Source organism: Crotalus tigris, unplaced genomic scaffold (assembly GCF_016545835.1).
Source record: "Crotalus tigris isolate CLP2741 ecotype Arizona unplaced genomic scaffold, ASM1654583v1 scf7180000024302.2721777, whole genome shotgun sequence".
Classification (NCBI taxonomy): Eukaryota; Metazoa; Chordata; class Lepidosauria; order Squamata; family Viperidae; genus Crotalus; species Crotalus tigris.
Window position 1 is genome coordinate 2,111,328 of NW_024100474.1, and position 26,543 is coordinate 2,137,870.

At 42.3% G+C, this 26,543-nt stretch overlaps 1 protein-coding gene across 3 annotated transcripts in view; it reads right to left on the reverse strand.

The window, feature by feature from the left end:
• Positions 1 to 34: 34 nt before the first annotated feature.
• PPP2R5D (protein phosphatase 2 regulatory subunit B'delta) overlaps positions 35 to 26,543 on the reverse strand; it is a 61,884-nt gene continuing 35,375 nt past the window's right edge. Inside the window, exons 13-16 of one of the 3 annotated variants that reach the window (XM_039324498.1) lie at positions 26,383 to 26,484; positions 9,881 to 9,953; positions 4,736 to 4,852; positions 35 to 2,790 (exon numbers count right to left, since the gene is read on the reverse strand). In XM_039324498.1, coding sequence (XP_039180432.1) covers positions 2,653 to 2,790; positions 4,736 to 4,852; positions 9,881 to 9,953; positions 26,383 to 26,484 — 430 coding nt within the window. In that variant the 3' untranslated portion in view covers positions 35 to 2,652. Of the gene's footprint in view, positions 2,791 to 4,735; positions 4,853 to 9,880; positions 9,954 to 25,636; positions 26,013 to 26,382; positions 26,485 to 26,543 lie in introns of those variants that run through there. The other 2 variants (XM_039324499.1, XM_039324500.1) reach the window with 2 other exon arrangements.

The following is a 26,543-nucleotide window of genomic DNA, read 5'->3' on the forward strand; positions in this document are numbered from 1 at the left end:
TGTAGCTGAGGTGCTCATTTGGCTTGAAGTGTAATTTTTTTTTTTTAACCTCTTTACATACAGCTTCTCTGATAGATATATAGGACACTCAAATGAATTGGCAGCAAACTAAATTTTAATATTAGGTCCCAAACACAAGTTCCCTGATCCCAAAGAAAGATTAGACAAAGCCTATATTTACATCTAAGTGTACAGCATATGATGCTCAATTACAGCCCTGCTTCACCTATGCAAAACTGTAACAGGCATAGAAGTGCTGTGTAGCATACATATGGGTAATGAAGGATAATTTCGTATGGTCCTTCTCATTTACAGAGCCCAACCTTGAAAGGAATAGATAAGCAGACAACCACATCTTGGTGTTAAGGAGCTCCAAGTTTCCTTTTGTTTCTCCCACAGCTAAACCACACTTTGAAAAACCAGTGGCTGAATGTGCAAGCTACTAAGTGAAGCCTTGATTTTGTTTGATTCTGTCACTGAACCATCAGGGACATCTCGGAAATCAGTTATAAGTTCCTGTTTAACTTTCTTCCACATATGCTTCAACTGGTACTTTGCAAGAGGATTAAAAGATGTTCCTATTAGTATAAGAAACTACAGCCAGACAGAGCATCTTGAACAACAGATATTGAAAGTATTTTGACAGCAGACAGTGGAGGTTAGCATCATCATATATTCTAGTCAGTCTCAAAAGTGCCTGTCCTCATGTAGTTAAAATACTACCATGCACAAAATAAGGGTTGTCAAAGTAATAATGCTCCAGGGGAGGGGAAAAAAGCTTGTGAGAACTCCAGAAATAGGCCAATGAAGCTTGGGCATGCTTAATGATCACGGAATGCTGATGGACTGTTTGTAAGGGGACAAAAATGGTGGAAAAATGAAGAATTCCACAGAATAATACTGAAGAGGAATGTATCAGACTGAAATTTGTTTGGCTTGAATGATGGGTAAGCCCAGGCACTGTGATTTATTCAATAATCCATGGTTTAAAAGAATAGCATGATATAGGTACCCAGCCTGTGACTTGAGTATCAGTATGGAAAATTGGCAAACGTTCACTTTTTTTTAATTTCAGTTTTTTAAGAGTTAAAAGATATCTCTGAAGAGGTAAAATTGGTGAATATTGAAATGAAATATCCTATAAATAAACTTCAATCAAGTCATTAAAGATACAGTGGAAACAGAATGGTATAAGTAAGTAGACAAGACAAAATTACATCACAGACATGGAGATTTAAACAAGAACATGAAAAAAAGCCTCACAGTCCAATTCAAAATCATTACTTTTCTGATATTCCACTGCTTCCCAATAATGGGGCCTCTAAATGAGCAATATATGGATAAAACCCCAAATCTGGGGAAAAAATTCACTAGAAACAATTTTTCTAAAGGTAGAGCACAAGATCTTTAACCAAAGGATAGCGAAGGCTTCCCCTTGTGTGATTTCCATGATCCAAATTAAGACAGCAGCTTTTCAACTATGAGAAGCTATTAAATAAATTAACTATTATATTCTGGTTACCCATACTTAAAAGAAATCTGAATACTTCAAATTTATATATTCCCTAAAGTGAATTTCTGCTACTTCTTGATGTCGGGTTTTTTGAACTGATGAATGGGGCTAGAACAGCTGGAATACATATAAACACTGAAAATAAAACCATGCTAGTTGAGAGACTGGGAGTAGAAATTTAGCAACAGGGAGAGGAGTTAACTAGGAAAGACTAGCTCAGCTGATAAATGAAAATTGGAGTTTCCTGCATTATTTATTTAATTTTGCCTATGATTCTCAATATGCAAAATGCATAAAGCTATCTAAGATTTGCCAGAGCCTAAAACCCAACAACTGAAAAGAAAGTTGACATTAGTAGAGAATGTGCTTAACAGCTATTCTCCCTCCAGTTCTAACAAAGATAGGCAGAAAGCAAGACTCAAGTAACACATTCATGCAGCAGCTGCACAATAGCTGCCAGGCACATAGATCAACTGCAAGCCTCTATTTGGAAGGTGAAACTCATTGAAAGCATTATCTAAATCACTGGATTTGGAATTATGCATGGCTGGTAATGCAAACACAATTTCAGGGAGGGGGATGTACATTATCACCCTTACTCATAATGACCAAACGCAGCTGCAGTCTCCATCAGATTAGCTATTTATTCTAAGTCTTATGGGAGGGATATATCACATTATTCCCAAGAGAAAATTGCCTATACTGACCTGTTTAGTCAATAGAACATAAAAATTACATTATGCAGCCCACATAGTTGTGTGATAGGTGGAAAGAGGACATCAATCAAGGGTTCTGGATGAATGATAAACATATAAATTCCCAATGCCTCGGTCCTGGGACTGCAGAATTTTTTTTTTTTTTTTTACAAATTCAGGAACTTAGGATGTTCCTTGCAATGGAATGATATTCTCACAGGTTCCTAGGCTCCCATCACACGTGCACACAAAACACAGCCTTAAAAATATTTAAAGCAGGAGTAAGTGAAAGTGTGGTGGGATATGAGGTACAATGTAAAATCAAATTGAACCTGAAAGAATGAGAATGGAGTGGAGGACAGGCACAGGTCACCATGTTCATTCCCTAGCTATATGTTAGAACAAAGTGCATTTCTGTGTACCCTCCAGGGTCCCCCTAGCCCGTCAGAGTGCCTCCTGGCTTGAGGTGAGAAATTCTTCTGCTCTCTTGTGTGCTTCCAAAGCCTTTATGGTGTAGACATCCTGAGGAAGCTCTGATTTCCGACGGAGCAAAACCTTCTCCTTCTTTATATCTTTCAACATCTAAACACAAACAAATAGCAAATAATTAGAGATAGTTTTTAGGATCTGCAAATTTCTGCCAAGAGCTAACTTGCTCTCTTCTCTTTGGTATTATATGTAGTTTGCTAAATCATGGACAAGTTGGGTTTAATAAGGCCCATCTCACAAGTCCATAGAGTATCTATTTGCCCACTGTACCCAATCTCTGTTTTCAGTTGATTACATAGACAGATGCCACTAAATCTATGAAGGCACTAAATTCTACAACTCTTAAAATAAAAATCAGTGTAGAAATTACTAAGCAAGCAGGACAGGACAGTCTGATTTTTCATCTGATACTGGATTTAAAATCTCTCAACTTTAGCAACAGTTATCACAGATGATGGGAAACTATGTTCTAACAATTTTTGGAGGCCACCAATTAAATCCCTGACTAAGATATTTAGCTATTTCATTTTCCTTTAAGGCACCAGCCTTCAATTAATAATAACCAGGCACAATGTCACACAAACAAGATAACAACAGAAGTACCACAGTCTGAAATTAAGTATTAACAAAGTGTGCAGCAAGCTAACAATTGAAATAGGTAAGCTGAGTCAATGATTATACATCAATACACATACATTACAATGATAATGAAGTTCAACATGAAATAAACCATCTAGACAACGCTCTAGTTTACAAATCAGCAACATGGAAACTAAGAAGCAAGCAGAAATACCAGTTAGAGGATTTTAATACAATAATTTATATACAACCACATATTGTGCGGCTGTTTTAACTTATCTTTTATAAAATAGGACCACTGAGGCTCCAAAATATATGTCATAGGAAAGAAAGGGAACTCTGCCTCTGACTCATATTACAGATTGCTGTTTTTGAACTCTACTTCTGTTTACTTTCTGTGACAACAGAGAACTGTGGCATATCTTAAGTTTATTTTATCTCACTGTTATCTATTTCATTGCATTTCACTGTATCTTATTTAATTGTATCTTACTGGGCTGATGTTCATGCTTTGATATGATCAATTGACTAATCAATAAAGTATACTATTTAATCTGTGAGCAAACAATTTTTTAAAACTATTTCCTGACAGGGAAGGTATGATACAAACTCTTTCAAACATCTTTCAAAGTTGGTATTACAAATTCACATAGGAGAAAAATAGCTGACAGTATGCTAATGAGAGGCAAAATTAAAAGGAAACAGAGGAAGTACAAAAAGTAGCAAAGGAACAAAAGGTTATACTCTCCTGTATGAAATATAGCCAAGTGTAATTATGACTAACTTGAAATGTATCAACACTGGAGTTGTGTCACAGACCCACATAGTTCAAGGAGCATCACCATGAGGAAGGAGAATTACTTTTGTTAAAATGTTAAGTATGTAACTTAACCATCCCAAATGCTATGAGATTTCCTTTATGCCTCCTCTTGAACTATTGATTTTGTCCTTTCATGCAAAATGAAATTAACTCACAAAATAGTCAGTGTTACAGTTACCCAAAGGTACTTATTTAGTCCTAAGTGCATCCAAGTGATTGTTAGCTGATTTCATAGTTACTAGAATAATTATATATTTGTTTGCAAAAAGCCATGTAAAACAAACAAACCAGTAAAAAAAGTGCAGGTAGAGGAATGAACTGAAAAGGTTTTGTGACTTGGTGTTTTGTTTTTGAAACTCAGTAACTGTGGATTAGTTTATAAACCTGCAGTAGTCAGAAATACACCCAGTATAATGTTTTAAAAACTACTGTCCTAGGCCATTTGAGAATTAAGGATTATTTTCCACCATTCTGCCTTTCCACAGAGAAGTCATGTGCCAATCATTTATGACTAGCTTGCTTTTGAGCCAAGTAAGGGTGTGTCAAAATTTGCTTGCTTGCTTAAAAGAGAAACTAGTTACCAGGAACTACATGCTACAGAAAGACTCTGGATCAACTGAGTTTACATAATTAAATCACCTGTACAGCCTCTGTTTCCATCGTTTTCTTCAGTAGCTGTATGTCCTCTGTTGTGGGGGTCTCCGTCTCCATGCAATAAATTGGAGGCAAAGGTGGGGGTGCGCAATACATGGGGTACTGCAGGAACATAGCAAACAGAAAAATGGGAATGCAAGCTCAGCAACTCAAGTACTAGAACATCAAATGTTTACACATATACACAGATCCAAAAAAAAAAAAAAAAGGATATAATGTGAATGTTTTCAGTTACAATTCATGATCCCTTTTGTGAAATAGATTTGGGGATATAAAAGTTACTGAAAACTTTCATTCTTAATTCAGATATCCCTTTACACTAAAGGGGATTGATTCATTCTTCTGTTGCACTGGTGAAAATCCCAATTAAACAAAATAATGATAAGTGTCAAGACATAAGATCCAGCCATAACAAAAAGCTAACAATGCAATTGTTGTTATGCAGCTATTACCTATTCAAAACTTGTATTTTATTCAATATTCAAAGCATGAATTTCTACATGAATTAACACTGGGGGGTGGATTATATTTCACATAAAGTGGTCAAATGATATAGGAGTAATACTATAATATTATCCTTGAAACAATTTTATGTCTGTTAAAATTAAGTTGGATTATGAAAAATGTTTTTAAACAGGTTCATTTGAAATGTGGCACTCCATAGCTATATATAAGGTTTTCCTATAAAGATCGCTATTCTTGTCTTTCAAGTAATGGACAGAGAAGTGTCATCTACTGTGTTTCCCTGAAAATAAAACCTATGCCAAAAATAAACCCTAACTTGGTTTTTTACATGTGCGCTTAATATAAGCCCTTCCCCCCAATAAGCCCTATTCTGGGGCAAGGCACATGAGTAAAAATCAGGCGAGGGTGGGGGGGGGGTTGAGCTGTCTCATGTGCCCCACACTCGCTTATCTTAGGACCGCTGACAGGCCTCACACACCCTGACACCTGTTGCGCCACTGCCTGAGTTCTTCTGTGGCTGCTTGCAGCCGCACACGTGATGCATCGCATCCTGCCGCTGCTGCCACTCGCGGCAGGCTGCATGGCACATTGCGCCAAGGCCACCACTCACGTATGCCACAACACAACAAGCCACACAGCCTCCTCCCATGGACAGCGGTGTGATTGGCGTGACAAGCCACAAGGCCTCCTGCTGCAAGGGGTGGAAGCGACGTGCTGAGCCACGTGACCTCCTGCCATGAGTGACAGCAGCGCACTCAGAATGACAAGCCACACAGCCTCCTAGTGTGAGTGGTGGCAGTGGTGCGATGTGGCATGTGGCCGCAGAAGAACTCAGGCAGCGGCACAACAGGTGTCAGGGCCTGGGAGGTCTATGTTGTGGTCCATCGGCTTCCAGCAGACCTAGCAGCAGAGTGAGACAAGGAGAAGGAGGGGGAGGGGGAGGGGGAGCCTGAGTCAACTTCGGAGCCCTTGGAAGACTCTGATGAGGAAGCAAAATGCATAGAGAGGAGAGCAACGGAAGGCAATAAGCCGGCTCTCAGGGAAAAGAAGACATAGATGCTAGCTGCCCCTCCCTAGCTGGGAAATAAATAGTAGGAGTTTGGGAGTGGCCTGTTGTCACAGGCAACCGTTCATTTTCCAAGATACATCAATCAAATCAGCTTCCTTTGCCAAAACCAGGTTTATCAGGACTACTTGCTCTGTATTTGAGGTGCCAACTGAGTCTCCCTGCTAGGAACTAATAGGTAGTGAATTTTCCTCAGCCAGTGTGAACAGGGACTGTTTCTGCTTGGCTTAATCCTTGAAAGACTTTCTATCTGGACTTCTCAAGTGAACAGAGACTGTTCTTGCCCTGGATCAAAAGGGGAAAAGACGGTCCTTTGTGACTACTTCTTTTTGGTTTTGTCTACCCAATGTGAACAAAGATTGTTCCTGACTTGTTTTAATAAAAGAGGTTTGTTTTACTTGCAAATGGTTTCTCATTACTTTTGAAGGCTGGGTTAGAACAGCCTGGCTGCAGCAGTCCTAAGGTAAGTGGGTAAGACATCCCACAAAAATAAGACCTGGTGCCATTTTTGGAGGCAAAAAATATATATATAACACTGGGTCTTATTTTGGGGAAAACGTGGTATATATTGCCCCAGTTCTGTAGGAGTCAAACTTAGAGAAGCAGTAACTTGTAAAAACAATTAAATTGAACTCCTTTTCAGGAACATGGCAAGCAATGATATCTGCTGTTTAGCAGCTCGGTATTCTGGGGAAGAGTAGTAACTCAGCAATTAATCACATGCTGTATGTAGAAATTCAGGTTTTGTCCCTAGAAACTCCATTTAAGAAATCTTACAAACCCTGTTGTTAGCAGAAACAGTTGATGAACTACAAAATACGTTTCTGACATTTATTCCTTTGAAGTGGTATCCCAAAGATATTTTTTCACGAGGCAACTGGACTTTCTTGTTTTTCTTTGAAGACATTTGCTTCTCATCCAAGAAGCTTTTTAAGCTCTGACTGGCTGGTGGGGAAATGGAAGGATTTATACTCCTTGTAGGCAGCTGGTCATTGCATTCTTTTAGAGCAGTGGTTCTCAACCTGTGGGTCGGGACCCCATTTGGGGTCGAACGACCATTTCACAGGGGTCGCCAAACCATGCTGTCCGCCATTTTTTTCCCTTTTCCCTAGCTGTCCTACTCCCTCTTATTGGTGGCCACACCCACTTGGGGGTCACCACAACATGGGGAACTGTATTATGGGGTCACGGCATTAGAAAGGTTGAGAACCACTGTTTTAGAGAGTCATTGATGCAACCAGGAGATTTATCTGTATCATCAGGGTCACCTGAATAGTGCAAATGGGTGTGGAGCCTTCTTGAAACTGTTGAACTGTTGAAAGGATTGTGTTGTAGACTGAAGATACATGATGTCGTATTCATCCCCCTCTGTTGAGAGAGGGCTGTTCAGTTTTGACATAGATGGCCTTTTTGACCCCTCTTTCGAACCAGCAGTCCTCTTGTCCAAAATGTGGACTTTGCTGTCTTCCAAAAAGTGGCCTTTGTCTTTTGAATGCAGATGGACTGCTGAATCTTGTCCTGGCATATGTTGTGCCATGCGTTTATGAAGTGGTAGTTTTGTTTCTCCAATGTACTGATCTGCACATGTCTCACTGCATTGTACTGTATATACCATGTTTCTCAGTTTGTGACTGGGTTTTTTATCCTCGGGGTGGACAAGCTTCTGCCTTAGTATATTTGTGGGTTTGAAGTGTGCACCTATGTTGTGTTGGCTGAAGATTCTTCTGAGCTTTTCCGATATTCCTGCAACGTATGGAATGACTATGTTGCTTCGTTTATTGTCTTCTTGTTTGTCCGTTATGGAAGAGCTCCTGCTGGGTCTTTTGAGGGAGGGGTGTATTAATGAAGGCCCACTTAGGATAGCCACACATTCTGAGGGCTTCCTGATGGGAAAGAAAAAGTTCTTTTTCTTTCCCCTCTTTGCTGGTAGGCAGATCTTCAGCTCGGTGGTGTAGGATTCTGATAACTCCCATTTTGTGTTCCAGTGGATTGTGAGAATCAAAATGCAAATATTGATTTTTGTGTGGGGGTTTCCTGTAAACTTCAGTGTAAAGGTGAACCCATGGTGCAGCCTGTCACCTTAGGTGACAGAACCAACTTCAGCCCAGACCACATATGTGCTGTGTTGGACCTCTGCCTGACCACTACCTATTTTAAATACAGTAAAGGTTACTACAGACAAAAACATGGCTGCATCATGGATTCACTTGTGTCCTCCATTGTGGCCAATCTCTGCATGGAAGAAGTAGAAACCAAATCCCTATATTCCTTCACAAGAATTCCACCCACTCACTAGTATAGATATGTGGACAATACTTGGGTCAAGATCAAAACACAGGAAATGGAAGCATTCACTAAACATATCAACTTGGTGGACAGATACATCAAATTCACACATGAAGATGTTAAGGAAAATAGTCTAGCCTTCCTGGACCGTGCATACACATTAAGAAAGACAGAAGCCTTAACACTGAAGTTTACAGAAAACCCACACACAGAGATCAATATTTAAAATTTTATTGTCACCACCCACTGGAACACAAATACGTTAAGCTTGTCCATCCCAAGGATAAAACACACAGACAAAAACTGAGCAACGTGGTATATGCAGTACAATGCAGTGAGACATGTGCAGATCTGTACACTGCGGAAACAAAACAACCACTTCATAAACATATGTCATAACATAGGAGAACAAATCCATCAGGACAAGATTCAGCAGTCCATTTGCATTTAAAAGACAAAGGACACTCTTTCGAAGACAGCAAAGTCCACATTTTGGACAGAGAGGACCGGTGGTTTGATAGAGGGGTCAAAGAGGCTATCTATGTCAAAATTGAACAGACCTCTCTCAACAGAGGGGGAGGGGTACGACATCATCTATCTTCAGTCTACAACACAATCCTTTCAACAGTTCCAAGAAGGCTCCACACCCATTTGCACTACTCGGGTGACCTGACAACACAGAGAAACGTCCAGGTGGCATCAATGACTCTCTAAAAGAATGCATATGAGCAGCTGCCTGCAAGGAGTATAAATCCTTCTATTCCCCAACTATTCAGTCAGAGCTGAAGAAGCTTCTTGGATGAGAAGCAAAACGTCTTCAAAGAAAAAATAAGAAAGTCCAGCTGCCTCGTGAAAAAACATCTTTGGGATAACTACGACCTGGATGACTGAGAATCTCGATAGACATTGATGTAGTAACTTACCAAACTTATGAAACACTCATCTAGTGCCAGACTAAGTGAATAAACAGAGCTATGATAGGTACTTGGGTCGCCCAGAAAAACTAGAGTAGTTTAGTTTGTTTTGGAAGCTGCTTAGATGCATGATCCAAAATACCATCAGATAAAGCACACATGATCACTATTAACACCATTTGGTGCTTATACTTCTGTTTTATACGTGGCAAACAAAAGCTGATAATAACATTTATTGCACCACACACTAAAGGCACAGTCAAATTTAAACACAGGCTTTAGTTCAGCATTGCCCCTGAAAAGTTTTTCTGTATGATAGGAGTGTTCGGCAGTATTACCTAAAAATAGAGGAAAGTAAGGCTATTTCAAAACCTTTTATCTGATTACAATAATTATTACCTGAGGATTCTGCCGAGCTAACTCCTCAATCTTGTGCCACATCTCTTCTCTTTCCTTCAATCTGAACCGCCCTCTGAAGATGGAAAGAAATTTACTTTTTTGTATTAAAATTTCTTCTTTATCCTTTCTCTAGAGGTCAGACCATGTTACACCATTCTAAACACAAAGCCCAAAAGGCATTAGAATATCCCGTGCTACACTGATTCAATTGTAAATACCTCTTTCCCTTCCTTTTGCCTCCCTCACTTATAAATAACTTAGAAAAATGTAAAATCCTTCCCAAGTGTGTCATAAAGTTAACACCTTTTCTACTTTCACCCCAGGTTTCAGAGTGGCCACAAATCCATCCTCCCCCCAAAAAGCTGTTCACTCATTTCACCCAATCCTATTAACTCAATTCTTCAGCAGGTAAGAGACATTAACCCCCACCTCTCCTCATCTTTGGGTTGAAGGAACTTCTTATCCCAGATTTCAAAAAAACTCACAGATCAAATGCTCATTTAGATATAGTAGTGTTATGGAACTGAGCAGGCCAAAGACCATGAAGCTACTAAATCTAGAAATTTAAATGGAAATTTACTTGGAAGTAAAAAATTAGCTTTAAAAACTTACACTATAATGAATATAAACTTCTAAACTGTTTTAAAGTGCTGACTGAACATTGTTATATTTCTTATTCCCAAGAAGCTTTCACAGATTTGCAGTTTAAGCTTCTCAGTATGGGCAGTACTCAGAAGAAGGGCTGCACAGAATTGCTTGCTTGCTACCTATTGATGACATTATAATACCGGTATACATTTCCAGTCTGCAAAGTGAAGCATCCATTCTTTCCCTATTCTTCTTACTTGCGTTGAGGAACTCTGCCCAAACATGCAGAATATGAAGCAGCAATGAAAACTGGCATATTTTTATATGACTGTATAAGATTTCCCTGTGAGGACAGTCACCTAGGTGACTTGGAAAGCAGGTAATATTCAGATTGACTTCATACACTTTCCAGCTTGTTCTTATACGTAGATCATCATGTAATATTACAATATGATTTAAACTGACAAATTAGATTCAAAGAATGTAGAAGTTCAAAGTAATCTTTGAGATTATCTAGTTCAACCCCATCTCTTGTGAATATATCTGCTACCATACCATCTCGAACAAATGGCCATCAAGTTTTTGTTTAGTACTTCCAATGAAGTCTACTGCCTCACAAGGCATCAATTTTACTGCTGAAGAGCTCTTACCTTGAAGGAATTTTCCTGATGTTCAACTGACATCAGGAAATGTTAAGATGCCCAGAGTCACCTTGTAGAGGAGATGGGTGGAACAGAAATTAAATAAATAAATAAATAAATAAATAAACTGAAATCTGCTACCTTGTAACTTAAGATCATTCTTTCTTGACTTGACGTCTAGAATATATTAAAGCAGTCTATCCCAACCTCTCCATGGTAGTTCTTCATCTCTGGATGAAGCGGATTACCTAGACAAGTGGTTCTCAACCTTTCTAATGCCGCGACCCCATAATACAGTTCCCCATGTTGTGGTGACCCCCAACCACTTATACATCACTGGGTGCCAGGCACGTGGCCAAAGAAAAGGGGGAAAAAATGGTGGACAGCCTTGTTTGGCGACCCCCGTGAAATGGTCGTTCGACCCCAAATGGGGTCCCGACCCACAGCTTGAGAACCACTGACCTAGACCCTTTTCAATCTGGCTTCAGGCCCGGCTTCAGCACAGAAACTGCTTTGGTCGCGCTGATGGATGATCTCTGGCGGGCCCGAGACAGGGATTATTCCTCTGTCTTGGTGCTACTTGACCTCTCAGCGGCTTTTGATACCATCGATCATGGTATCCTTTTGCGACGACTTGGAGGGGTGGGAGTGGGAGGCACCGTTTTACAGTGGTTCTCCTCCTACCTCTCTGGCCGGTCATAATCGGTATTGGGGGGGCAGAGGTCAACCCCGAAGCCCCTTGAATGCGGGGTGCCGCAGGGGTCGGTCCTCTCCCCCCTCCTATTTAACATTTATATGAAGCTGCTGGGTGAGATCATCAGACAGCACGGGGTGAGGTTTCATCAGTATGCTGATGATACCCAGTTATATATCTCTTCCCTGAGCTCTCTCAGTGAAGCGGCTGATGTGATGGGCCGTTGCCTTGAAGCCGTGAGGGTCTGGATGGGGGTTAACAGACTCAGGCTCAATCCTGACAAGACCGAGTGGCTTGGGATGTTGCCTCCCAAGGCTCATGTTAACTGTCCAGTGTTGACTCTAGCAGGGGAAAATATACCCCCTTCGGAGCGGGTTCGCAACTTGGGTGTCCTCCTTGATCCACAGCTGAAATTGGAACATCATTTGATGGCAGTGGCTGGGAGGACCTTTGCACAAGTTCGTCCGTTGCACCAGTTGCGACCCTACCTGGACCGGGAGGCTCTCCTTACAGTCACTCATGCCCTTGTCACCTCACGCTTGGACTACTGCAACGCACTCTACATGGGGCTACCCTTGAAAAGTATTCGGAGACTACAGTTGGTCCAGAATGCAGCCGCGCGAGTGATAGCGGGTGTTCCTCGGTACACCCACGTTACACCTATCCTCCGCGAGCTGCACTGGTTGCCTATTGGTCTCCGGGTCCAATTCAAGGTATTGGTTATTACCTTTAAAGCTCTATATGACTCAGGGCCAGGCTATTTGCGAGACCGCCTACTACCCTTCGTCCGGTTAGATCCCACAGGCTGGGCCTCCTTCAGGTCCCGTCGGCCAAGCAGTGCCATTTGGCGGGGCTGCGGGGGAAGGCTTTCTCTGTGATGGCACCCATGTCTTGAAACCAGCTCCCCCCGGAGATTAGGGCCGCTTCCACCCTGTTGGTTTTCCACAAGCTGCTTAAGACCTGGCTTTTCCGGCAGGCCTGGGGTTTATAAAATCTGACCCCTGGATGAATGTTACTGTATTGTTTGTCTTGTTAAGTTATATTGTGTTTTTATTGTTAGCCGCCCGGAGTCCTGCGGGAGTGGGGAGGTCTATAAATTTTAATAAATAAATAAATATTGTTTCCTCACAATTTTCTTCCTTGCAGCCCCTTATCATCTTGGCTGTTTGCTCTTGCCACATTTCAATGTATCAGTGTCCTTCCCTAAAATGTGGTATTCCCAACTAAATGAACTATTCTAAATGTGGCTTCTGACCAACAAAAAAGGGGTGTTGTCTTACCTGAACGCCTTTTCTCAGCATGATGATGGATAATCAATGGATTGGGTTTCCTGAAGTCCTTTCTACCTAATTAGACTAAGTCTGAGAGATAGCCACGGCTCTTGCTGGGTCACGTTTACCCAGTTCCGACGAATGCGAAGCAACAGACAAAGCCAGATGCATTGGTTTCCAGACTCCTGTCACAGTGCCCAGTAATCACTAAAGGGCGAGAGTGGATTATCCATCATCATGCTGAGAAAAGGCGTTCAGGTAAGACAACGCCCCTTCTCCAGCATGAGGATGGATAATCCATGGATTGGGACATACCAAAGCCTGCCTGTCCCTAGGGAGAGGGTAACAGACGGGGCATGTGATGCAGAAGATGACACTACTCTCTGTAATATTCTACAGCCAAAGGCAGCACTGAAAGAAGCAAAACTATCAATTTTATAGTGACGGATAAATGGGGAAGGCGACGACCAGGTCACCACCCTACAGATGTCGCCAATGGGCACCTGAGTGGCCCAGGCCGCAAGGTGGCCACACTATGAGTAGAGTGAGCCGTGATAGGCGAAGGGATAGTTAAAGACTGTGATTGGTATGCCCTGGCAATACAAGCCTTAATCCACCTGGCAAAAGTGGAAGAAGAGACCTTGAGACCCATAGAGGCAGGATTGAAGGAGAGGAAAAGTGCCTCTGACCTATGGAAAGAAGCAGTTCTTTTAAGATAAATGCATAGCGCCCTGCGAACATCCAAGGTGTGCTATCTGCGTTCCAAGTCACAAGATGGACTAGGGCAGAAACTCAGCAACACCACCTCCTGTGACCAGTGAAACAAAGAGTTCACCTTAGGAATGAAAGTGGGGTCTAATTGCAGGATCATGCAATTGGGGCGAAATAGTCAGAGATCCTCCCTGACCGAGAGGGCTGCCAATTCAGATATGCGCCTGGCCGAGGTCACTGCCACCAGAAAGGCCACTTTCATAGATAAGACATTGAGATCACAGGAATGAAGTGGTTTGAAAGGCGACCCGGTAAGGGCCTGCAAAACCTTCGAAAGATCCCAAGAGGGATACCGATGAACCGTTGGAGGTCTCGTATTAATTGCTCCCTTTATGAAGGAACGGCTCATCGGATGGTGGGCAAGTGAGGAAGAGTCATCACAAGAAAGAACCATGGCCAGAGCCACAACCTGTCCTGATAGTACTAGGAGACAGACCCTTATCCATCCCGTCCAGCAAAAACTATAGAACCTGAAGCACAGTGAGAGATGACAACTGGTCATGATGCCTGGACATCCAAGATATAAAACTCTTCCAAGTAGAATCATTATTAGTTGACGGGCGTCTAGACGCTTGGATCATATCAATGACCCTCGGAGAATAAGCTTCCTCGGTCAGACGTCTCCGCTCAGCGCCATACGGTTAACTGTAGCCATTGAGGGTCGGAGCGCCCCTTGACTGAGTGCTATCCAGTCCGGGGGTATCTTCCACGGAGCCAATACTGACAGGCTCATGAGATCGGCGAACCATGGGTGCCTCAGCCAATGAGGGCCTATGAGGACAACCTCTGCCTTCTCTCGCAGAATCTTGCGGATGACGGCCAGAAGGAGGAGCGGAGGAAAGGCGTAAAGAAGATCCCGGGGCCACGGGATGCGCAGAGCATCTACTCCTTCTGACCCCCGGGACGGAAAATGGGAGAAAAACCTTGGAAGTTGGAAGTTCACTGCCGAGGCGAATAAATCCAGAACCAGGTGGCCCACCCTGTGAGATATTGCTAGGAACAGTGCTGGATCCAGTCGCCACTCTGAATGGTCCACCGTCGCCCTGCTGAGAGCGTCCACCTGCTGGTTGATTGCCCCCGAGATATGATCCGCCTTGATCGAAGACAGATTGGCCTCTGCCCAAAAGCAGAGCAGTCTGGCTTCCGTCATCAGAGAACTCGACCTGGTGCCCCCTTGATGGTTCACATGGGCTTTGTCCGCTATGTTGTCCGTGAGGACGAGAACATGCTAGCTTCTCACCTTGTGACTGAAATGACACAATGCCAGGTGAACTGCCCTGCCAATTTATATTGTGCTTCAAATCCTTCTTGGACCATCTCCCCTGGGCTATCTGAGACTGGAGGTGAGCCCCCCAACCAAAGAGCATGATCCGTGACAGCTCTCTGAACTTCGAGCCCTTGTTGATGGCCTGAGAACTCCACCATTGGAGTGAACTCGATACCAGAGGAGTCAACCTCACTTGCCTGTTGGAGGATGTTAACGTTCGCCTCTGAAAGGGGAGGAACCACTGAAGGGCTCTCGAATGTAGTCTAGTCCAAGGTACGATGGCAATGCAAGAGATCATCTTGCCTAAGAGCTGGGAGAGAGTGAGAAGCGGAATTGTCCTGGAGTGTTGCACCTGGCGGACAATGGCCCTGAGACTGGCTATGCGATCTGGTGACAGGTAGACCATGCAATGTGTTGTATCTATCACTGCTCCCAGATGAAGGAGCCGCATGGATTGATTCAGTTGGCTTTAGAGAAAATTCACCAAGAATCCATGATTCTGGAGCACCTCTATTGTACGGGCCACTTCCAACTGCACAGCCTAGATCGACACTGATTGGATGAGGATGTCGTCCAGTTAACACTGGATCTGAATGGACTCCAGTCTGAGGTGAGCTGCCAGAACCGACAAGATCTTTGTGAATACCCTCGGGGCGGATGAAACGCCAAACGGAAGTGCTCTGTATTGATAGTGCTAAGATCTGTAGCAGAATCTGAGAAAGCTGCTATGTGGTGGAAATATTGGGATATGTAGGTATGCCTCCGTGAGGTCGATGGACATCAGGAGGTCGTTCCTTCTTATGCTGGCCAAAATGGATTGTAGGGTCTGCATTTTGAATTTTTTGTATACCAGGTAAGAATTTAATTTTTTTAGATCCAGAATGGCCCTCCATCCTCCCAAGGTCTTTGGAACTACAAAGAGGATTAAGTAAAACCCTCGCCCCCTTTGATCAGGAGGGACCGGTTCTACTGCTTTTATTTCGATGAGATGGGAAATGGCCTCCTTCATGAGGACCCATTTTGACGGGTTTGAAGGTGTTGGACAAGAAACTTTAAGGTCAGGCCATTGGTGATATTGGACAAGACCCAGGCGTCAATGGTAATGTTCCTCCAGTTCTGAGAGAACAGGGAAAGCCGACCGCCTATGGGGGGGGTCCCTCCCTGGAGTCACTTATTCCTCCAATAGGGACAGCCCCCCACACCCCGAAAGGGATACTTAGACTGCTGTTGCTACTGCCTGGACTTGGGGGCAAAACGTTCCGTTTGACGGTCCCATCTGGCAGGAAATGAACATGTAGGTTGTGACCAGCTAGAACCCTGGGTGTTTCCCCGGAATCCCTGTCTGCGATAAAAGGGAGCAGACTTTCTGTCTGATCGCCTGGCCTGGTGAACAAGTACCTTTTTCTTATCCTTGTTTTCTATCAAGTATGGCTCCAGGGCTTCCCCAAACAATTTTCCGCCCAAGTAAGGAGCAATGGCCAAGCGCCCTTTGGATTTTAAATCTGCCCGCCATTGCTTCAGCCAAAGTAGCCGCCTGGTAGAAACATTGGCTGCTATCGCCCTGGCTGAAAATTTGGTGGCATGTAACATGGCATCGACTATGTATTCTACAGCCGCTAATAACTTACCCAACGTTTGATGGGCGCGTACCTGATCCTGTGGGATCATGCCCTGAAGCTCCCGGAGCCAAGTGATAGAAGATCGTGAGAAGAAAGAGGCTGATGTGAAAGCCTTTACTGCCCACCTGATGCTTGATGCGCCCTTCATAGTATGTACTCAGATTTCTTCTCCTCCGGTCTTAATGCCTCTGCCATATCTCCAGCGATAGTGGAATTTGAAAAAATGGGAGTAAGGTATGTGTCCACAGTCGGGACCTCCAGAAGGTTGGTTAAGGATGGCGCCACGCTAAACAGCTTTTTGTCAGAAGACCCTGGGACAGGAGAAGCCCCAAGATTGGTCCACTGTTTTCTTACTGTGTTGGCAAAGAATGGTGGACAAGGAATATGTCTTTGAGTCACTGTGGGCTCATCAAACAGAGGATTTGAAGACTGACTGGTGAAAAGGGTAAGTTGTGGATCTGGCTCTGGGGCGATCTGGGATGTGATCGTGGCCTTGGCTAGAATGGTCTTGAATAGAGTGGGATCAAAGAGGCCTACAAAAGGGGAGGGCTCCTGAGGAGCATTCTCATCGTCTGATAAAGCTGTCCCCCGTGATTCATCAATTTCCAAATAAGAATCCCCACTGTGAGGATTGATCAGAAGCAATGGATTAGGTGTATTCCGGGGTGGTGGACCGACGCTGGGAGTATGCCGGGGGTTGGGATTTCTGTAGGGATGAGATACTGTCTAATACCTGCATGAGCATGGATTGCAGTTGTTCTGGCGCAATCGTCTATGAAGACTCAGGGCGGAAACCAGCTGCCATGGGCGTGAACCTGGCAGATGGAGTAGGTTGAGGATTAAGCAGGAGAGCCCCCCAGCTTGGACTAGGATTAGATGTCATAGCACTAATAGGTCTAGATTGAGATCCACCCTCCGGAGACAATGGCCTGTGAACCTGTGCAATTGTGGATACCTGAGGATTGAAAGGAACGGTCTCAGAAGTCTCAGACGCAGCTTGCTCCCGTTGTGATGTAGCTGTCTTTTGAGCCCTGGATATCTGCCTCTCTAGGGCCTGATGTCTCCTAGGGGCCTCCTTTTCCGCCGTCTTGGATGGCGGTTTGCCGGATAAGGTCTTTGCTTTTGCTTTGACTTTGCCGACTGCCTCCACTTTTGGAGATTTCCATCTCCTTTTATTTGGAGGACTGGTGGTGCCAGAAGCAGTTGAGGCTGCTTGTCTTCAGCCATCACGTTGTGGATCCTTCAGTGAGAGTCTGAGAATGGGTCTAAGAAAGGTAAGAGGTAAAGTTCTAAGGTAAAAAACAGTGGAAAACTGGTAAAACCAGTATGGGCTCTCGGTACAGTAGGTAGGACCTGGAAAACCCTTCAGCGCAAGTCTGAGAATGTGTTGTACCAGGTAATAAAGACTGGAAAATCAGAATGGACTCTTTGTAAAAGAGCTAGGCCTGAGACCCTTCAGCACAAGTCTGAGAATGGGTTGCACCAGGCAGTAAGGACTGGAAAATCAGTATGCACTCCTTGCAAAAGAGCTAGGCCTGAGACCCTTCAGCACAAGTCTGAGAATGGGTCTGAAACAGGCTAGGAGCTGAGGCCCAGTGTGGGACTGCAAAACTGGTGAGATCAGTATGTGAACTCCTTGCAAAAACTGTGAAACACAGTATATGGTAGATAGGTTCTAAGTAAGCAGCAGAGGTGAGAGAATCTAACATTTCAACTATACTGCTGCAATATATTTCCAGAGGCAATGACAAGTGGATGTGGCTGGGGAAATGTGCTTGGAGATTGTCTCCACTAGTTCTGCCCTCCCCAGAAAAGTTCAGTGGTTCTCAACCTTTTTAATGCCGCGACCCCTCAACCAGTCGTAAGTCAAGGACTACTCAACCGGTCGTAAGTCGAGGACTACTCAACTGGTGCAGCACCGTTTCCAGAATGGGACCTTTGGCGGGCTCAGCAGGGCAGAAACAGCCTGGACAATTCCTATTGGCTTTTGAAAGCCAATAGAATTAGACTCTATTCAAGAGAGTCTATTCTATTGGCTTTCAAAAGCCAATAGAATAAAAGGGAGTAGCACAGCTAAGGAAAAGGGGGAAAAAATGGTGGACTGCATTGTTTGGCGACCCCCATGAAACGGTCGTTCGACCTCAAATGGGGTCCCGACCCACAGGTTAAGAACCACTGCTTTAGTTTCTCATAAATGAAGTTGAGAAAAAAACTGCACAATAACTTTTTCGTCCAAAATGGCGACCGCCAGCCACGTGGCAATCAGCCTATGGTCCTAGCGCTGGCCCTGGAGTACAGGCCTCGCAGCAAGAATAGTGGATGCCAGCCACGTGATTCTCCGCAATGCAAGAGAGTAGACTGAAACAAAATGGCGGCCGCCAGCCACGTGGCAACTTGTCGGTAGCCGCGATTGTCCAAACAAAGCTCCAACGATCAGCTGTCATTTGGGGCTTCCGGAAGGGTCTGCGATTCCTTAAAGCCCCGAAAACAAAGGAAATAAGCCTCATACCAAGGCTCCAGAAGCCCGGGACGATCTGCTGTCATCCTGGGCTTCCGCGGCAATCTGCCGACCAGCTGGATCAAACGGAAGGCTCCACAGCTCCCTAAAGCCCTGAGCACAGAAGGTAAACAAAAAACCTCGTGCTGAGGCTGCAAGCTTCCTAAAGCCCTGAACACAGAAGGTAAACAAAACCTCGTGCTGAGGCTGCAAGCTCCCTAAAGCCCTGAACTCCCAAACGGAAAACAAGCCTCATGGTGAGGCTGCAATAGCTGGGGAAGGCAAGTAATAGGGAGGCAGAGGGAAGGGGTGGAACTAAGGGAAGAAAGCCCGGGAAAATTCAGCATTCTGAAAAGAATTTAAAGGGGAAAGGAAAAATAATCCACAGATAGGAAAAAAGGGAAAAACAAATTTTTGAATATAACCTGAGTCTGGAGATAAGCACCAACGCATCTTGTCTGGGTAAAGGTTAAGTCGGAACTGGGTAAACGTGACCCAGCAAGAGGCGTGGCTATCTCTCAAACTTAGTCTAATTGGGTAGAAGGGACTTCAGGAAATCCAATCCGTGGATTATCCATACTCATGCTGGAGAACAATTAGTTTTGAATCCTAACATTGTTCTGTAAAGTATTTGCTGTCCTTTTAGCATTGTGTTATCCACATATTTGATCCAAGTCATTTATAAAAACACTGAATCATATAAAGTCTAGAAAAAAGCCCTTCAGTTTACTACTCAATGTTTCCTTCCAGTGTGCAGAGACCCAAAGGCCTCTCACTGAGTATGATTATTCAACTATTTTTGTATCCACACAATAACAACCTGGTCCTGTCCATATTTCGCTATTTTCTCTACTAGTATTCATGAGAGACCCTGAAGCCAAAATACACTGTGTCCACTTCATTCTTATGGTCTACTAAATTAGTCACCAGGAGATCAGACTGGTTTGGCATTACTTGTTCTTGGTAAATCCATAGTGGCTATAGCAAAACAATCACTTTTTTGCCAAATGCAAACTATAAATTATTCTAGAATTTGCCAGATAATAATGACCTACTAATTGGTTAATAGATATGTCCTCTTTGTCCTTCTCCAATCCACTGGCACTGTACTCATTCTATATGATGTCTCAAAGATCACAAAAAGGACTTACAAGATAACATCCACAAGCTCTAAGACTCTTATGCGGAATTAATCGGGCTCTGAAAACAAATTCATGTTAGTCAGGTGCTCCCTAACTATCTCTACTTACCTTGAGTTGCCACTCCCTTCTTGTGTCAACTGTTCTGCTTAGGTCCATTTGAACACAGTTCCCCTTTGAGAAAAAGACCAAAGCAAAGGAGGAATTGAGGAGCTCTGCCCTCTCCCTATAGTTTGTTACCATCCTGCTATCTTATCCAAGCAGCGGGCCCACTCTTTCCTTTTTCTATTGACATAGCCAAAAAAGTTACGTTGTTACTTGCAACTTGCAAATCTAAGTTCCTTTTGAGTTTTAGCCTTTCTGTAAACATTAGCAATTTGCTGATATGCTCTCTTGGTCCTCTGCCAGTCTTGCAAGGTAGTTCAGACAGGAAGAACACTCAGATGAACAAATTCTACTTTATTGTAAGGTTACAGTAACAGAATCTTGCAAGTTAAATATGTTTCTCCCGTTGCCTTGACAGCTCAAGAAACTAGAAAGGGACTCTTCTGAAACTTTTATCACGCCCACATTCCTCCTGCATCTTATCCAACTGTCCCTCTGACTGTGGCATTTCCCCTTCTCCCAAGGCCATTCTCACATATCTTCATTCTTATATCTATATTTTATTTCCTAAAACTGTCCCTCTTAACTTTTGGTTCAACCAAAATCTCCCTATATATCAACATGCTTTGTCTCAGTATAACAGCGTACAGTATAATAGCTATATTTTAGCATTTTCTTTTTGAGACATCTCAAACATTCCTTTTGCCTGCCTAATAATTCTCCAAGATTAATGAAATTGGCTGAAATTAAGATGGTTTGTTACTTCCTCCTGAGGATAAGTAGAGGTCCCACTGCTTTCATCTCTTCAACCAGGTTTTGCTATTGGCTAGGTTCTGAACTAGGAGAGATCTCTCTATTTCTTCAACCTTCTGGAAAATGAAACTGTCAGTAAGACCACTGAGAAAATATTGGGATATCACAATTCTGCCTGAGTTGGATTTTCAACTTATCTGAGCAGTTTCTTATTATTACCTCTTCCCTGAAAGCAGTAATATGGCTCATCTGGTTTGGTGATCTACTACAGCACATTCCTACAAATGCTGCTTCATTTTCTCTTCTTTCTCTTTTTTATCAGTACCCCTGATTGGCCCCCATGCTTATTTTGGGGGGGATCTCTACATACGTGTGGACTTTTTTTTACATAATGTCACTTTTCCCCTTGTGTGGCTTATTTCTCCCAATCTACATATTCTGCTCGTAGCACTAGGTTTCAGTAATACCTAGTAAATATTTTTTTCCCTGTGTTAACATTTCTAGTTTTTTCTGTTGTTCCCCATTCACTCTGTGAATTTGTGTAGAGACTCTGGAAACCTTGGGTTATATCCTTAAACTTATTTTTTACTGTATTTATGCTCTCATTATTGGATGCCTTCATAATGAGGATACACCTCTGTTTCATTCCCAGTACTTGGTGTCAAAACTATTTCTGGGGTCCTCACAGAATTCAGTTTAAATGTTGACCAAGTTTATACGATATCTTACAAATACGTTCTTCCCAGCTCTGATGAAGCATAGCCCATCTCACAGCAGAAATCTACCCTATAATCAAAACATCCCAACCATTCCTGTTGAAACCATCTGCAGAACCTGTTTCCAAAATTCTTCTTTCTTCCAGAGCCATTTCCTTTGATAGGAAGGAGTGAAGAAAACACCATCTGTGACTCCAGCTCTTTTATTCTCCGCTTGTTCACAGGATCTGGCTGTGTCATTTTTCCCACAGAAAAGAATCTTGGAAGTCTTTCCATACAATGCCAAATATGAACCCCAGGAAGGTACTCATCTTTTGACAGACTACTAGACTACTGTTTTGGTCCCTCTTAGCAAGGAGTCACTAGTCCTCCTCCTCCTCCTCCTCCTCCTCTCCCTCCCCATTTCTTCAAGGCAGAGATAGGAATCCTTCCATTTGAAGGGCCTATAAAAATCCTTTTCCTTTCTCTGTGGCTTGTGGTAGCTGCTCTTCATTCATGGTCCTGAAACTGCAACAACAGAGAGACTGTGGAATCTACTCTGAAATTCCAAAGGGAAAAAAAAAACTATATAAACTTGATTTCCTTGAGTTACATTCACCCATCTCTCTATCCTCTTGCAAGCACTTCTTTTGTTTAATCCAATAATTTTTAATTTTTCCTGATAACCGAAGGGGTGGACAGGTTTACCTCTAGACTGTTCTCTTACATGAAACCAACCAGTGTGCACGCATGTGCAACAAATAAAGCACACTCCCTGCAGAATGTAATTATCTCCATCTCCCATATTCCTCAGCTGAACAAAAGGGGAAAAAATCTAGCTTTGTAGAATCCCCTGCACAACGATCTATAAAATGCCCACACACTGTCTCTAGTCGCTAGATTACTAGAGAAAAACATTTTTATGCTTTTCCCAGCAAATTCCTATTTGCTTGATCAAATAAAGTTCACTCTCTGGAAACTTGCTTCTTTGTATGTTCCCTAAAGTTGCCTGAGCTAGTTTAAGTAATGACAAGAACAGAACAGGACAGAACAGAACAAAACAGAATTCTTTATTGGCCAAGTGTGTGTGTGTGTGTGTCCAATCACACATAATGAGCAATTATTAGTACCCTCCTTAGCTTTTCCTGTTTCTTTCCTAAACTGAATTCCTACACCAAACTCCTTAATTGTATTTGTTCTTCTTAATTGCTCAGTCAGATGGATTACAATCCTATAGGTTATTCTCACTGCTTTCCATATCATCCATAAAGTCTTCTGTACTACCATAACAGGCTCAGCTGAAAAAGCAGGTTTTCTGTCCTTTCTGAAGAGATAGTCATAAAAGGAAATGCTGGAAAATGTCTGTTCTACTTCCATGATCTTCTGCTTATGGCAGAGATACACTAATTTTTGTTTAATCAAAGGCTTTACTTGAACTTTGAATGCTATGTTAGGAAATGTTCTCTCCAGAACATAATACTCAGAGGAAAAACTATAAATAGGTTTTATTTAATTTTCAGTTACCTTTAAAATGAAATTAAATATAGTAAATATGATTGGGCTCCAGCCATATCACTAATAATTTTCACTATATATCACATTATAAAATACTGATAACAATTTCTGGAGGTTTCAAATATGTGTGTGTGTGTGTTTTCATGGGGTGCTGCCTCTATTTTTCTTTTTTAAAACGTTTATATGCTATTTTTGCAACTGCAAAATTGCTGCCAAATACCTGTTCAAAGTTTTCAAGGGAATCAGGTATATGGAGTTTGTTTGAGGCTGAGAAGTAGAACATGCTGAAAACTATCCAAATAATTTAAGGCTCTACCAGATAGGAAAATGTCAGTTATGCCTGTTCCTGGATCAGGAGGCTCTGCTTAAGTCACTCATGTTCTAGTCACCTCCAGACTGGACTACTCTACATGGAGCTGCCCTTGAAGAATATCTGGAAGCTTCAGCTGGTGCAGAATGCAGCCACACGGGCAATTGTATATGCTCCTAGAATAGCACATGTTGCTACATTGCTATACAAGCTGCATTGGTTGCCAGTTGCTTCCAGGTCCAATTCAATGTTGGTTTTAACTTTTAAAGCCCTTCACAGCATGGGATGGAGCTATCTGAGGGACTGCCTCTCCCCAATTACTTCAGTCTGTCCTATTAGATCTCAAAGAGAAGGCATGCTGTGGACATCATTAGCTGGGAACCTATTTTTGGTGGGTCCCAGAAAATTGTGCCCTTTCTGCCATGGCGCCCATCTTATGGAACATCCTTCCCCCTGAAATTAGACTGGCCCCATCACATTTGATATTCTGAAAGACACTTAAGACCTGGCCATAGGACCAGGCCTGGGGTTTCCACAGAACCAGAGATTTCTCTAGATGCTCCATTTTCATTCTCCCTTCAGTTACATTTTGCATTTTTGTTTTTATGGTATTTATTATTATTTTTATATTTGAATTTGCTGTTTTTATATATTCACTTTTTCATCTATTGTTGTGCACCACCCATAGTTGCCTCAGGCAAGACGGGCGACTATATAAATTGTGTAAATAAATCAATATTAATTATTTAAACAAAGATATGAAACCAAATGAAACCATTATTGTCCAATGGGCCTGAGGTTACAAATTTATGTCCTGCAAACAATGCTTTATAAGTACAGATGATATTGCTAGAAAGTTATCTTTTACTGACTTCAATAGTAAGCCCACTGCAACTAAATCTAGATAAGCTAAATCCACCTCCATTACTTATGCACCTGCTTACCGGCAAACTAGGGCACTGTAATGCGGTTTACATGGGATTGCATTTGAAGATAATTAGCAAAGTTCAACTGGGGAAAATGCAACTGTTCAACTTTTGAAGGGGAGAAAAGATATAGGAATGTTTCCAAGCCTGCCTGAATTAAAAGCTCAAAATGATTTGGGATATTATTTGAAAATGGCTTTCATTCATATATAAATATCTTGAATGTTTAAACAAAGCACCTGAAGGCAGGAGAAGAAGCAACAGATGGAAAATAATCAAGGAGAGAAGCAACCTAGAACTAAGGAGAAACTTCCTTACAGTTAGAACAATTAACCAGAGGAACAACCTGCCTCCAGAAGCGGTGAATGCTCCAACACTGGAAGCTTTTAAGAAGAAACTGGACAGCCATTTGTCCAAAACGGTATAGGGTTACCTACCTGAGCAGGGGGTTGGACCAGATGACCTCCAAGGTCCCTTCAAACTTTATTATTATTATAATCTTCCATCTACACATTTAATGCTGAAGCTATGTGCAAAGGTCTGTTATAAAGGTCAACTAGGATAGTAGTTATGAAAGAGAAGGCCATCTCAAACATAGTTCTGACTGTGGAATCCCTTTCTTATTGATTTGCAAAGGGATTTTTATTTTACAGGTTTTCCAAGAGGGCCAATTTTTTTTCTGGACAGCAGTTTTTAAATGATCTTTTCATTTAAAATAAAATGACAGCCAGTTTGGTCTAGTGGTTAAGGAACCAAGCTAGAAACCTGGTAAGAGTGTGAGTTCTAGTCCTGCTATAGGCATGAAAGTCAGCTGAGTGACCTTGGGCCAGTTGCTTCCTCTCAGCCCAATAACCTCACAGGGGTTTTGTTGTGGGGGCAAATAGGAGGAGGAATGTGTGTTGGATATGTTTGCTGTCTTGAGTTATTTGTATAAATAATAAAGGCGAGATATAAACAAACAAACATTTTGGTAGTACAAATTTGAAATTGATTTAATATATTAATATGGACATCATTCAACTGGAATTACAGTTAGTATAAGGGAGTACATCAATCTGGAGGTGGCTACCAGATTAAGATAAGTCCCCACATCTCCCCATGTACATCTTGCTCCCTTTCTCCCTGTCTTTAAATTATAAATTATTATTATGGTTTGTCACACAAGTCAGTCACATGTGGATTTGGCATTTTTATCTACCTATCGATTTCTTCCCAAGGACCTCGGATAGGCAGATGTTGATATTTGATGGTGCTAGAGGTATCGCCGCAGGGCATAAGCTGTTGTTTTAATGTTTCTAAGCTGCCCAGAATCGCCTCTAGGCAAGATGGTGGAATACAAGTCTAATAAATAAACAAACATAAATAATATTATGCTGTTGTTTAACCATGTTTTGGGATATTTTTAGCTTTATAGTTAAGATCTACATTTAAAAAACTGTATTTTTTAAGTCTTTAGTAGCTTCTTTTATACTTCCAAACAACCCATGTTCACACAACTTTTTATAATTGATTAAATTTATCAGATATTTTAATTATTGGCTTTTTGATCTGTATTTGTTCGGCCCATCTTTTCTCCTGTTCCATAAGAGTAAGTGGCATGTCTTATTTGCAGAGTTTTAAGCAGACTACAGATTTTCCATTCTGGTTATTAACTTCTATTTCAAGAAGGAGAATCTCAGCACTCAATCTACTTCTCAACAAAAACACTTACTTTTGCTTCTCTGCCTTGTACTGTTGTGTGCAATCATCAAATAGCTTTTGGTTCATCTCCATAAACAGCTTCAGCGCATTGTAGATCAGCCCATGGATTGTCCTGCAGAAGACAGAAATTATGATAAATTATTTAAAATGTCTCTAACACACTTTGGCAAA